Genomic DNA, 14,860 nt, shown 5'->3' with positions numbered 1-14,860 from the left:
GTATGATCAAGTTCAGTTATTTACTGGCTGGATGGACACAGATGGATGAATGAAGATGGACAGATCAACAGAAGAATGAATGGAAAACAAAGATGAAAGGAAGAATGGATGGCAGAAGATGAATGAATACATAAATGAATAGGCAGATTAATGAAATCATAGATTAATGAAAGAATGGACAGATAGATGGATTCTAGGATAATTAAACTTTTCTCTGTAAATATTTAATTAACCAGCATAAAAGCGGTCAGGTTGGAATGAATCAGTGTGAGTCAGATCTCTAACACACAATGGAAGACAGAGGATGAATGAAGCCTAAAAATAACATTTTCCTTTCTGCTCTTCTTCCTTCTGATTCATTTAGACTTTGGGAGAAATACGAACTCAAGTCTTTGCTTACAAACTGATGTTTTAATCCAAATATCTTCTATAGTAGCTTTATTTATTTAACAAGGAAATTCAGACATTTAAAAAAAAAAAACAGCCATTTTATTTTAAATGTTTAAAAAAATATATATATAAAACACACCTTCAGAAACCACATATGAAACACTTGACTCATAGGAAGGTGAGGAAAAAAACACATCCAACCGTCTCCTCTGCAGGGTGAAACCAATATGTACAGCTCACATTTGAAAGCACAGTGAACTGAGGCCGTTCCTGTTTCTGTCAGTTTCCCCGTTACATCACGTATTCAGTCCGAGTCTCCCTCCTCCACTCCCACAGCTCCCACCGCTGCAGCCAGCTCCTCCTCACTGCCTCGCAGCCGATCCCCTGGACATAAACACACAAACAATCCCTCACAAAAACATCAGACCACAGGTCCAATAAAATCCAGTGTAGTTATGCTTTTTTTATGAGACGATGAGTAGATAAGCAGAATTTCGTCATTCGTGGTATCTGTTTGAATTTAAAACTAGAAAATATTTATTTGCATCAATAGTCAGCTATTGTAGCACATGCTAACTCAAAACATGTCCTCTTGAAGCGTTTTAAGTATAAGTGAGAAGTGTTATATTTAAAATACTGGAAAATTTAAAATCCGTATCGTTTTTCCCTGGCAGAACCCAACTATTTTTGGACTGCTGCTCACTTATCAGGTGGAATCAGACATCTGAGGTTATCAGAGTCCTTCAAATCAAGCCCCCATAACATCTGGGAGTCACAGAGCAATTAACCTAATAATTCACAGTCCTCCCAAACATGGTTATCTTTGCAACATCCTGCGATAAAGAGTGCAAACAAAGTGGTTGATACTAACGGATGAGCTCAGCGATGGCTCTCTGCGTTCGCCTTTCCAGCTTTTCCAGTTTCTTTGCCACATCACGCTTCAGATCCCTGAAGATTAAAAAATGAAAAACACATGGTGAGTTCTTGATAAATTCTTCTAATATACAGTTTCTTTTCCATTTTATCGTTTAAATTTGACCACAAATGACAATTTTAGGCAATAATATTCTGATACCTCTAAATAAATTAGATTGCAACCCATTGTCTACAAATCCATGTACAGAAAACAAGAAGAAGAAAGTGCAAGACACTTTCAGACAAGACAAGACAATAACAGAAATTCTTGTGCTGAATGTAAAACAGCCTTTATAATGGAAAACTAATACAGTACTCCCACGGTGATGGTGGCATCATGCTGCAGGGATACTTTTTACGTATAGCTCATAAAATTCTAGTAAAACACAATGAGGTTTATGATTACAATTGGACAAAATGTGAAAAGTTTCAACAGCTATGACTATCTTAGTAGATATTGTACAACCTTGATTCAAAACTTTGAAATGGAGCTTACCAGTCTGGTTTTCTTGGTGCAAGATTGGCCAAATCCTAAAGGCAGAAATAAGGTAAATTAGACAACTTAAAATGCTTTATTAATGTAAAATAGATCTAAACGAAAGTAAGTATTCACCACTTCTTCGATTATGGGCTCAGGATTTGCTGCCTCCAACTGATCTTTTACTTTATCTTCCACTGCAACCAAAGAACATGATCAGTTTCAGCACAACTCATTTCTGCAGCACCAAAGGCTTGTTTTCAATCCAAAAGTCTCACCTGAAGCTGGTTTGGCTTTAGGTACCTGCCTCTCTTTCAGCTCTTCATCTTCCGGAGTGTAATTCCTCAGTTTCAGCTCTCTGAAAACAGAACCCCCCCCAGAACTTTAGTGGACATATTTACAAATGTGACGATCCAGCAGGTGGCAGTGTAGGCAAATTAAAGAACATAAAAGATCATCTGAAATCCCCACACAGCTGCACATCTAATGTCTAAAAAAGGGGTGGTAAGAGTATAATGTCCCCATTTATACCAGCAAGCTTTTCTGATTAACATGTTCCACCTGCTCCTGGGCACGGAGGGCAGAAAACAGCTGAGGAATTCTTCCCTTAATGCAGAACGGCCGCGTCTTTCATCACAGCTCCACACAGAGGGATTCTTGGCGAGCTTAGCCGACGTCTCTGGCGGATCACACCGAGGGGTGCAGAGGCGGAGGTTAACAAGCACGGCACAACAGACTTATCAGCTGCTGAGAGCTTAGCGTGGATTTGGGATGAAGCTTGACACGCTGCGCTCTTGATAGATCCATCACACTCCTTCTGTCGGACGGCCCAATGCCTTGTATGGGTACGGGTGAAAAAGCTAGCTGGGATCCTGCTGCTCTCGGCTGACAGAGAGCAGCAGGATCCCACAGGCCTAAACACGCGTTTTTGCATAAACACGTGCCTGTGTTTATGCAAACGTGTGTGTGCAGATCAGATGCTTACGATGCTGGTTCAGTGGTAGAAAAATGTAAACTTTATTTTAATTGTTAAAACAACCAAAATATGACTGAGTAAAGCACTGTCACTTTAATAATAATAAAAATGTCTTATGCAAGCCAGCATGATCAAACACTTCCCTTGCATTAAGTAGACTACATGTAACCCAGCTTTCTTTATCCCAATGTTAGATCACATCTTTCTACAACTGACCAGGGATCAGCTGGATACATGTATTCAGCTACGGCTTCAACACCTTTTCTATCATACTGCTTTTAATGATGGATCAAAGTAAAAGAACGTTTTCTGCAACTTTATGACACAGAGTAGGACAGTGCTCCCCTCCCACACCTGTTGCTGCCAAAGTTGACTGGAGCTTAAATCGTTGTTTGAATATCGTCCCCTAAAACTCTACAACTGTGTGTGGAAACAAAAATGCAAATGATATATTAGATAAAATTTTATAACCCGATCCCAATGAATGGAGGGATAACCAGAGGACTGGGAAAACTGGATTTTAATATTCATCCAGCCGTGGTGTCTGGCTATCAAAGAAAGGCGCATGGAGGTAGCTGGTCAAAGAAGGAAGCCTAACATTTACCCAGCAACACTCTTCAGCTGGTTCTGGGAGATCTTGAGAAACGGCAAACCAGGACAAACACAAACTTATTCCAGTGAGTTCTGGGTCGAGCATGGGGTCTCCTTCTGGTGGGACATGCCTGGAAAATCTCCAAAGGGTTGGGTCCAGGAAGTATCCCGACAGAAGCAACTCTACTGATGTTGTTCCAGACGAGCAGCAGCTCTACTCCGAGTTCCTCACATATTGCTATGGCTGAGGCAAAGAGATCAGGCTCATTTCAAACACTTCTAAACAGAACCTGGATCTTTTCATCTTTAGTCATAGAAACATCATGACAGAAAATATTTTGCAGTTTTAAAACGTTTTTTAAAACCTCACCGTATCTGGTGAAATGGTAAATGGACTGAACTTGTATAACGCTTTTCCAATCATTTTGACCACTCAAAGCGCTTCACACTAGTCACATTCACCCACTCACCCCCACAAACGCTCACACTTATACACCGATACGCAGATCGGTAGGCAGTTTGGGGTTAAGTGCCTTGCCCAGGGGCACATCGATATGTGGCAGGAGGAAGCTGGAATCGAACCTACAACCTTCCAATCACTGACTAAATTTCATTCTCATCTCTGTGGAGAGGAGCTTAGATAATTCCAGCAATTTCAATAGGTAAATGCAAATTCTTGCATTTATTTTGATGAACCTGCAAATGGAAACCTGAACCTTTTAGTGTGCTGCAGAAGGTCAGAAGGTCGTCAACATTGTTAAGAATCACCCTGTTGTGTCCATTAATATTTAAGCAGAATTTTACACCATCTCCATCACTATTAACTCCTTTTTTCCTCCCACACCTGAAAATAAACACGTAGCAAGAGATCCAGGGAAAAATTATGTTTCAACTGCCTCCATGAGCAGAACAAAGAACAGGACGGACAACAGGTGTGTAAATCTTCTGCCCTCAAAGCTTTTTCTTTTGTCATTAGCCGTCACCAAGTTCAAATGCTTCTAAACGCTGAGGGGTGTGTTTACACATTTCCACCTCAAGCAGACAGTGGCATCAAAGTGAAACAAAGTGATAAATTCGGAGCATGAGCTGAGAGGGGCTCTCTCTAAATGTTCTGAGAAAACTCTTGCTGAGGAGGAAGCGCAGTAGGAGTGCTCAACTGTTTACAATAATATCAGGCCAGGATATACTCAGCTACTTTACTTTAACACACAACACGGCAAGCATGAACATGAAGCAAAAGATTTCAAAGGCGTTCAAAGTTCTTTGAATGTAATTCGTCAACTCGAGGAACTTGGAATCTGCTTGCCCATCTTTCTCAATAAAAGAACTGAAGTTTTAGCCACACCTAACATGATGCAACAGGAAAAGCTGCAAGGCATAGTTGGTGCATCTTGTGGATTAGACTTGGAACAAAATGTTAGAAAACAGAGAGATAGAAACCTTGAAGGGACAAGAAGAATTTCTTTTTTCCAAACCAACCTGCTTTCGCAACTCGATCTCCTATGAAACTTTAATGCTGATAACAAGATACATTACACTCACAGCACATTGCACACCAGTGTCAGTGTTTGCAAAACACAGTTCTGAAACCCCAGAATATACTTGACACTCTTTACACCCAAACGCTAAAGATGTTTGTAAGCCCTGAGGCTATTTTCACCCTGGTAGAGAGACCTGTCCTGTCGGACTGGAGGAAAAGCTGCGGCACTCCTTCAGGTGCCTTTAGAACAAAGTCATTAAATGTAAACAATGGAGAAAAAAAAGGTCCTGTAGGACAGGAAAGATGGCTGCTCCCTCCTACCAACTGCTAATATGAAGTTGAGCGAGCTGCACAATATTTGAGCTGCTAATGGCACCAGGCTGTGTGTAAGCCCAGTGTAAACATCCAATCTCACAACCTGCACACACAGACAGACATGCAGTGGCGAGGCGATTAAAGCGCAGATAAATGCTCTGATCTTGCACATCAAGTTTAGTTTCAGTTCCGTTTGTGTCTAAACTGTAAAGTAAGAAGAAGCAAACACTGAAGAAAGAGCAATATGCAAACAAAACAAACAAATCATGAGCATCTCTGGAGAGCAAGGAGATCCAACCTGTGCTTTTCTTCAGGAGTCTCCTCTAGTGCCGCCTTTTTGCTCTCTGGTTCTTCATCTTCCTGCTCATGTCCCTGCAGACACATCAGCACAGTAGGACCACTTTAGCAAATAGCATAACAGCAAAAAGGAAAATAAGAATCACTGAATTCAGCCATGAAAAAATAAGACACTTCCCAATTTTTTTTAAAGAACATATGAATCACCGTAATTTAGGTCTGTCACAGGAGACCCACAGACCATCATTTGCATAGACAAACATAATTATGAGTGTGTGTAATGTCCTGTGATTTGGGAGTCAAATAACACATTTACATTTTGAACTTCGTTGCTTAAAGAGCTGACCTGTTCAGAAGTTTCTGAGTTAAAAAAAAAAAAAAATTATTAATCTGGAAATTTGGATGTTTTTTGTACTGGCGGGCAAAAAAGCAAATGTATTGCCTGCACAAAATCTATTTGCATGTAATCTAGTGAGACAAATTACAAAACTCATTTGCAAAAATTATAAAGCATGCCCCCTCCACCTCTCAAATGTATTGACCTAAATTTCAAAGTTTGAAAGAAAGGAAATCAAACCCCTCCCAGACTCTATTTTCCTGAAGAGGCTTCCTGTCCACCTGCTTGAACAATTCAGGGCTGTGACGTATAATTCAAGTGCAGCACAGAAGGACAACAACTGCAGACTGGAGGAAACATTTATCAACCATTGCAATATCACAGGATCTTATGAAAAGAGAGGATGAGGAGGGGCTGGGTGGCACATTGAACAAGGTCTCTGCAAAAGTCCCTTTGTAAAACATGTAGACGACCATAGTGGAGCAAAATACTGTAACTGTCAAATGTTTCAACACAGACTGCAACCCCAATGAGGAACTGGAAATCATCTTTGCTTCAAACAGATCCCACTCAGAGATAAAGTGGATAAAATATTAAGCCCACCCAGTGAAGTGAACAGAGAACAAGTCTCCGTGGTTACTTCTGCTACCGACCATTTACCTCTGGAGGTGGATCAGGATCTAGAAATACAATCACACCTACTTATTCTGCTTAAAGTTGCAGGTCAGAAAATTAGTAACATCTAGCAGTTGTTGCAACTCGTAACTTGGCTGAGAGCCTCAAAGCTGTTACTCTAAAACCAAACATTAAAGCTCAAATGCATGTTGTGTATGCATTTATGATTATAAAATAGAATGCATTCTAGAAATGCATATAAATTGTTTACTACTACAACCATATTAGATTTGAATATTAGGTTTGTGACTAAATCTTGTCCTTTATTCTTGGAATGACTTACTGTCCTGTTGATATTTCTAACGCAATATTTTATGTTTTAATTCAAATATGCAAAATAAATGGGAAAGATTGTTATAATTATAGCAATGATTATTATTTTCTATGTTGTTTTTTTTCTGGGAAGACATAGATAAATGCCAATAGTGCAACTCATGTTGTGAGCACAGTGGTAACTGGAAAATTGAATTGATTTTGTGAATTGATCAAGTTTTCTGTTTAAAAAGAAATAATTTTGGAAAATCTGGATTTTTTTTTTTTTTTCACCAATCCATTCTTTGGGGTTTTGTAATTCAGAGTGATATCAGCTCGCTCAGGGCGTTTTACAAACATGTGTTACAGGTGGTATTAATTTTTCACTCAAAATTCAAGTTTACTTTCAGAAGGGGTCATTGAAATAAAAGCAGATTTAGCCATTTATACTGACACTACATACATCCAGGTAGAATACAATTACAAATATGTTGACTTCTAAAGGAAACTTGTTGTATTAGATTTTATTTAGGGTATTGGGTAAAGGGAGATGGGAAAAACTGCTTGCCTCATAGATTTTTATTTCCAAAACAAAAACACAAGGGACTGTCCTAACTAAATCTTTGCAGTCTGGTATTAAATGAACGATGTAATAGGACCTGTCACAAATGTAATGTGATCAAATACACCGTGTAATTTCATCTACTGGAGTTTCATCTGATCTTTCTCAAGCGAACATCAGGTTTTCAATGTTGTGGCTGAAAAACGTTAATATGGGTGCAACATAAAGCAATGTGCACGAACAAATCAACCTTGAAGTTCAGTCTAATCATGAAGCATATAGAGGTAAGAACATACAACATTTAGCTTAGCTAATCAGCACTGCAAAAAAAAGGATAAAACATGCCACACAACTGCGATTACAAAATCAAATTTGACTTGAATTCATCTTAATTTAATATCTAAACAACTATACAAACACATACACAATGTATTTGACTAAAATTGGATAATTTTTCCAATTCCTCGCCTCAACTCATTGGCTAACGTTAGCCTGAAGCTAAGTTTGTTAACGTTACCTAGCTTAAAAAAATACGACTTTCTTAACCGTGTTCAAATTCTCAAATATTATTCCAAGCTAGAAGAGGGACTTACGTGACGTTTTTTATCCCTCAGCGCTTTGAGTCTCTCTTTTCTCTTCAGCGCCTGCTCCTGAAGCGACCCGACGTTTTTCTCCATGTTTATCTCTCCACACGCCGCTCGACTCCCTCTGACATCCATTAACAGACCCTGCTACAGCAGGGCGTAAAGTCGCGCGTCGAGCGCTTCAACTTGGATGGTCTGTTGCCTGCTCATGTGATTTTGTTTTGAAAACAAATGTGCCCCCAATTAACAACGAAACCATTGTAATTTTTTGCATCTATGTAAAATAACAAAAGAGGTATTGTCTTGAAAATTAAAAAAAAACACACATTTATTAATGTATTGCTACATATAATATTTGCATTTGTAATATTTTGCGTAGATGACAAGTTATTTTTCTCAAATTATTTATTATTCAATTACATTTTACACATGCTCTATATATGGGTTCAAGTTCATGTAAACAAATATTACCGCTTCACTGTAACGTTTGCTGATGGTCACAGTGTCAGGTCTTGTTTAGGAATGTAGGCCATTGCCATAGTAATTCAGCTTCCTCAAGCTGCACTGGGTCCGTGGTTCTGGTGATTAACATTAGCGTGTCACAACCCAACCCTGTCATGGTGATGTTGAAAAACCTAGAAAGATAACCTCAGGGAAAAAAACAAGCTCAAGGTCAGTCAGTAAATAAATAAACTCCAGTTCCAAATGAGATTCACAGTTTAACAAAAGCTGAATATCAAAATGAAATAATATAGTACATTTTATTTATCTTGGGTATGTTCCATGGGTCACTACTCTAAATGTGTTGCACAAGCAACACAAAGAAACGGTTCAATAAAGCCACTGAACGATGCTCTAGTCAGAAAAAGAAAACAAACTTATGCAAAAAAATGTTTTCTTTTTTTACAAATATAAACCTGAAAGGTGTGGCATGCTTTTTTAACCATCTCCTCTGACCTAATACATTGTGCAACTACCTTTTGCTACAATTAAAGCTATGAAGCTTTTGCTTTATGCCTCTACCAGTGCTGACATTTAGAAGTGATGTCTTTTCCCGTTTTCTTCCCTCTTTGCAATTACTTGCAAGGAAAGTATTTTGTAAACAAGACAAAGATATGGTTTTAGCTAAACTATGGATTGTTGAGAGGGACTTAAAGTGTTAGGCTTCTACCAATCATTCTGAATGTAGGTGAAAAAGATCATTCTAGACTCACATGACCTAAAGACCTTCTTCTAAAAGTCTGAAATTTGTTCTTTAACATGTTTTTTTTTTCTTCTCCACACTAAGCAATTTTGCAGAGTGCAGCGGTAATTATGCTATTCGCAGATTTCATTTAGGGCTATCAGAGTAATGGGGGTTGATTTCAAACACATGCCACACTTTTCAGAATTTAAAAATAAAACATTTTCAGAACGTGTCATCTCCTTCTACTTCACTTTGTGTTAGTCTTCCACAGATTTGTTGTGACCTCCTACTATTTATTAAAAAATAAAATGCACCCTCTATCTAATCCATGCTTTAAAACCTTATAGGTTTTAATTTCAGTATTCATCCTTTAGCAGTGCATGACAATTATGTCTTTGTTTCTTCATTTTTATTTCTAGATACATTTATGAATGGCCTTTTATTCCCAAAAACATCTGCTGTTTATTACAGTCTTGTTTAATACAACATAATAAGCAACAAGGAACCATTACAAGTTGATAATGGAGTCTGAAGTTCAGCTTATTGTGCCAAAACACACGTTCCTCGGCCTGGAAAAATGGCCCTGATTCTTTCTACTGTAAAGAATTTGCTTTTAGATTTCTATTTTCCTTTTTTGAACAGGTAGACTTGTCTGCTGCTGATGTTTGGCAGCGTTTGGTTAAGCCCGTGTTTATTTGTGCATGTGTCTTTAAGAATATCAGTCTACCTGTGAGCATGATCTCCAGTCAACTTCCCAGTGAATTTATGGTCTTGTTAACAGTAGTTGATGATCAGTCGCTTCTTGTCCGCCCTCTGAAAGCAGCTGATCCCAAAACGGGCAGCGCTGCCGTTTCTGAGTCCCGAGTGGATGGCATCTCTCGCTTCTTCCGTGGGAGCCCTCTCCAGCAGGATCCATACAGCGACAAGCTCGCTGTGACTGCGGACATACATGGGTGTTTCTCCGGGCGTGTATTTCCACGCATTTTCCTCCCCTGCGCTTGCACAGTTTCGGCAAGTGTTCGAATCAGCGACTTGGTGTTTTTTTGTTTTTGTTTTTTTTCTCCGCGTTTTCTGATAACTTTGCATTTGGACACTGACAGCTCTTTTTCAATATTTATTTTTTATCATTCGGATTTGTGTATCTCTGTTGGATATTTGCAGGAATGGTTGGCAGGAGCGCGCCGCGTCCCCCTGCCTTTAGGAAGCAACTTCAGCCAGACGCCGCTCGCACGATTTTTTGAAAGAAAAAGAGAAATACACACGAGGAGGTGATGAGCAACCACAGAGGCGGCGGAATGGCATCGAAGGAAAGGCTGTACGAGCTGTGGATGTTGTATTACACAAAGGTGAGTGCGAGTGCGGAAGAGCCGACGATGACACCTGTTGTTGTTGCTCCTCTGCCCGAACTTCGGAGTTACTCAGAGCCGATAAACGCATAACAATCAGGCCTGTGAGCCCCATGGTTAGTTGTCAGGCTTATATGAGGAAATCGGTTCTTTTTCGCCCGCTCGCCTATAAACAGCGTTTATTTATCTGGTGTGACTTTGGTTGCGTTGTGTAAAAAAAACAAGCATCGTGTGTCGTTTTCGTACATTTCCGAGACTTTTCACCTCTAGTCACGAAGAAACTGCTACTGAAACACATCTTAAAGTTAATTAGATCATGTACCTGCGATGCAGGTGTTTCTGGGACTACTTCCTGTTCCTGTTCCTACCTGGCTGCCTGTCTTCCTCGCTGAAACATGTGTCATCAGTATGATAATGTTCTTAAAAACGGGATGCAATGACTATTTTTAATGGAATTTTGGTACCAACCAATTACTAGCTAAAATGTAAAGTTAGTTAGCCACAATGTAGGGTCAGTACATGATCTGATAATTCAGAGTTGCCAGTTATAAAATATTACAACATATTAGCTTAGCAGAGTGAAGGGTGATAATTCAGTTTCCATATCATGGCTGAATGTATTTTTCTGTAGTACTTGGAGATATTTCTCAACAGTCAAAGTTGTACTTTTATTTGTAGAAGCCTTCTTTTTGCCAGCTGTCTGGCACCACACAGCAACAAGTGGGGAGGGGCTGCACTGTGTTATACTGTTCTCCATCACTATAGCACTTCAGCAGCTTTCTGTGTGGATCTATGGATGTTTCCTCTGGTACTCCATGGATGTTAGGTTAATTGTTCTCTCTAAACTGCCTTCAGTTGTTAGTGTCTGCTCCCATACTTGTCCCATTTTGTCCTTGTGTTGCCTTGTGATAATGACTGCTGGAGATAGTTACCAGGACATGCCAACACCCCAATCCTGCTCGTAATAAGTTAGAATAGAAACTGATTAGATGGTATAACTTGGCACAGGTAATTAGCTCATGACTCATGGGGTTAACAGTTCATCAGGAACATTTACATCTGAAGTTAGAACTTGATCTTAACCAGTTTCTGAGTAAGAATTGAATGCTTGAGGAGATATATTCTTCAACCAGCCTCTAATTGGTAGCAATTAAGATCTGTCTCTGGTTCCCCTCTTTAATGAGATGACTCAACAAACTTGTGAAATCTTGGTCTGTTGTACTGCAATTTTAAGCATGGCAGTAAGTATGACTGGAAAACCTTTACCCCAGTGGTAGTTGTTATAAAAAGTTTGACAGCCACTGCATTTGTGGATAAATTAGGCATATAGCCTGTTTAACTCCATAGTAGATCATCATTTATTACTCTAAACTCATGTTTATAAATTTTCTTGAAACCTAGATTCTGAATAATGATTACATCTCCGCTTAGCTTGGCTCTGAATGGGCAATGACTCATTTATTATTTCATGTCTTAGCAATCTGCTTCTTTGCCTGAGGATAGCCCTGTACTCTCTCTCTCTTTACAGCCTCTCTTCACAGCAGATCTGCAGTTTTGACAATTAAAGAAATTTCATTAAGACTCTTTTTTTATCTATGTAGTTTCGTCAGGCCTAATCACATCCTATGATCCAAAATACATTTGAGAAGATGGCAGTTAAATGTGGAAAATCAAAAGTCAGGCATGTTCACTACAGTAGTAAACATAGTCTGTTTTTACTCTTTTATTATGGTATTTACTCAAATATTTAAAACAAACTGCATTTTACGCTCTGGTTTCTTTAATTTAAAACTATTTGCCCTTCAGCGCACAGTTTGATGTTTGTTGCTTTAATGAGTTCAGTTTCAACGCCTTCACTGTCAACAGTTAACCTTTCTATTAGTAAAAATAAAATAGAATCTCCTACCAGCTGACCAGCAGGGCACAGTAAATCTTGATTCAGGTAACCAGCCCACACCTATCAGAGCTTTAGTGTATGACTTCTTGCACAACATATTATCAAATGAGTCATCTTGATCATTTTTGGCTGATCCCAAATGATTTCTTATTCTCTAATCTACTCTTTTATTTCCCCTCTGAGTTTCTGCTGCATAGACAGCTGTAGATGTGCAGAGCTTTCTGGTGTGCAAGAAACACAACAGCTTGTAATTTGCACTGCCGTCTTAGTCTGTTGCTAGAAAGAATCAGAGATAAAGTGTGTGTTTTGTGGTGTTTGGTGCAGAGGAGTTACCCTGAAACTCCTCTGAGTGAGAGTTGTCTAGCATCTCTGTGTGTGTGAGACTACTTCCTTATTAAGGTGCATCTTGGCTGTCTGTCACTTTCCTCTATCCCTGTTATAAATTTAAAAAATGGCTAATAATAGTCTTTTAAATACCGAAAATCAACACTTGTTCTCATCAGTGTTGGTTTTTCATCTTCTCAGATAGTAGAGGTAAAGGATATAACTCATGTCTGATGCAACCTCTTTATGTGATTCACACAGCATAGAAACACAAGAGGCTGCAGAGAAGCAGCAGAACTGATTCCCCAGCCTCTCCTTTAGAGCCTACCACACCATTGTGTTTAGTGCTTTTGTTATCTGCCTGTTAGGTGAGTTGGCACAGAAAATCATTTTTCAACTGGACATATCCCTTTGCTGACTCACAGATCTGGTTTGTCATACATCAAGGAGAGATTTGACTATAGTAAATAAGTTGATCTGCACAGCGAACCCGGGCTTTGTTGAGTTTTTTATCAAAACTGTTGACGAACCCTCAGCAGCTTCACGCAGAGTCCCCATGGATGACAAGCTTTATTTGTTTTAGATGCATCATTTCAGCTGTTTGTCTCTTCAGGTTTTCTAACATTTCTCTCTGTAGTAGTTTAGGACTTGAATGCCCTCAGCCTTCACGTACTTGCTATAAAAAAGCACAACTTGCACAGGCTTGTCATTGAAAAAAAAGAGCTCAGTTTCCTTCAATTGTGTAAGAAATCACACACCCCTCTAAGGACTTTCTAGATCACCGACTTACTGTATGTGGATTGTTTGAAAGACGCTCTGAGGCAACGAGAAATATTTTCCATAAAAGTGATCAAACATGCAGGTGCTGAATAACAAATTATCTCTATTGATGGTTTCCTTAATGTCTGCTTTTTTTTAAAGCCTCCCACTTTCTTTATCATCCCATGCATCCTTCACATACTTTAGATCAATAAATAACTCAGGGGCCACTGTAAAGATACGATGTTTACACTCTAAATGCTTCTTGAGTTTTCTCTGGGTTTTGCAGCTAAGTGCTAAACAAACCTATGGTTGTGTTAACAGATCTTCATAGCAGAGCCAGGCTTCAGTTCTTGTTTTTTATCTTGCCAGGTTAAAACCAGCCCTGCTGGCATTGCTTCAGGAGTTATATTCTCATTTATAATGCTAGTTTTTATCCCTTACAGGCAAAGAAAAGGCAGATCAAATCATGACAAACTTCACCTTCTCAGATTGTGCCTAAAGAAGTGTTAAAGGGTGTGGGCTTTTTAAGTAAGTTGGCTTTTTTAAAAGGTATGTAGGTGATGATTATGCCTTACTTTGTGCTGGTCTGACATAAAAGTCTTAATAAAATACATCTTTGTTATTGTTATGCAACAAAATATGAAAGGTTCAGGGAGCATGGATACTTTTGCAAGTCACTGTTGATGATCATTCCACTTCCTTTATAGAGGAAATGAATTATTGTTGCTATTTTTATCAAAGTCAAAGTCAGTTAGGAAACTTATGTATCTATTTTTATATGACCTTTTAAAAGTAAAGCTATAAACTTCGTCCCATTTTACCAAGCTTATATGAGCTTTGCCCTGTTAGTCACCACCGAACAAAACTTAGCCTTATCTGCAGGTCTTTATCTGTTGGTAATTTATTTTTGAGCTGTTATTGACTGATGCATTCATATGTTATATTGCACATCCTTCGTTTAGCCCAGACAACTCCTTACCAAACAGTCATTCACCTTTAGAGTTTACTTCTAAATAAGCTCAAGATGTTTGGGATTTGCATTGAGAAAATGACCCAGAGACAACATCGAAACATAGCCCTCCAGATGTCCATAGAATGAGAATAAAAAGCAAATAAGCATCTTTCCTAACGATTAGTGGTGATCCAAAAGATTTCCTGCTCGCAGAAAAACAATCTGTGATTATTCTGTGACCTCTTACTTGAGGGGACTAATTAAAGCCCTTAGAGGGAAAGCCAGACCACAGTGACAACTCGACTGCCACTCATCGGCACAGCTGTGAAACCATCCCCCTTGGATCGCTCTGAGAGCTGAACAAATGACATTACTCATCTGGCCGCGTTCACCTGATTCTGAATGTAACCTGCAGCAGCAACCATTCCTGCAGCTTTTGATGAAAGTTGTGTGATCGAATCCCTGCTTCCCCACCCCCCGACACCCACCATGAGCCACGACCTCCTCTGTTTACCAACAGAGCCGCCAACCAGGAAAATCA

General features: G+C 39.2%; 2 protein-coding genes across 4 annotated transcripts in view; one reads left to right on the top strand and one right to left on the bottom strand.

The window, feature by feature from the left end:
* Window positions 1–6: 6 nt before the first annotated feature.
* Window positions 7–8,036, bottom strand: ccdc12 (coiled-coil domain containing 12). Its single transcript, XM_028012509.1, has 7 exons — window positions 7,862–8,036; window positions 5,444–5,517; window positions 2,062–2,141; window positions 1,919–1,980; window positions 1,802–1,836; window positions 1,262–1,338; window positions 7–774 (listed from the first exon to the last, which is right to left on the bottom strand). Exons 1-7 carry the CDS (start codon window positions 7,985–7,987, stop codon window positions 695–697), a joined length of 534 nt encoding a protein of 177 aa, XP_027868310.1. The 5' UTR covers window positions 7,988–8,036; the 3' UTR covers window positions 7–694.
* Window positions 8,037–8,234: 198 nt separating this feature from the next.
* The window catches only part of nbeal2 (neurobeachin-like 2), a 51,497-nt gene continuing 44,871 nt past the window's right edge, over window positions 8,235–14,860 (top strand). For 2 of the 3 annotated variants that reach the window (XM_028012498.1, XM_028012497.1), the window contains exon 1: window positions 8,235–10,384. In XM_028012498.1, the coding sequence (XP_027868299.1) occupies window positions 10,310–10,384 (75 nt within the window). In that variant the 5' untranslated portion in view covers window positions 8,235–10,309. The remainder of the gene's footprint in view (window positions 10,385–14,860) is intronic. The other variant, XM_028012500.1, reaches the window with a different exon arrangement.

Source organism: Xiphophorus couchianus, chromosome 3, assembly GCF_001444195.1.
Source record: "Xiphophorus couchianus chromosome 3, X_couchianus-1.0, whole genome shotgun sequence".
NCBI lineage: Eukaryota > Metazoa > Chordata > Actinopteri > Cyprinodontiformes > Poeciliidae > Xiphophorus > Xiphophorus couchianus.
The sequence above is the reverse complement of the archived record's forward strand: the minus strand, read 5'-3'. Positions and strand labels throughout refer to the sequence as shown.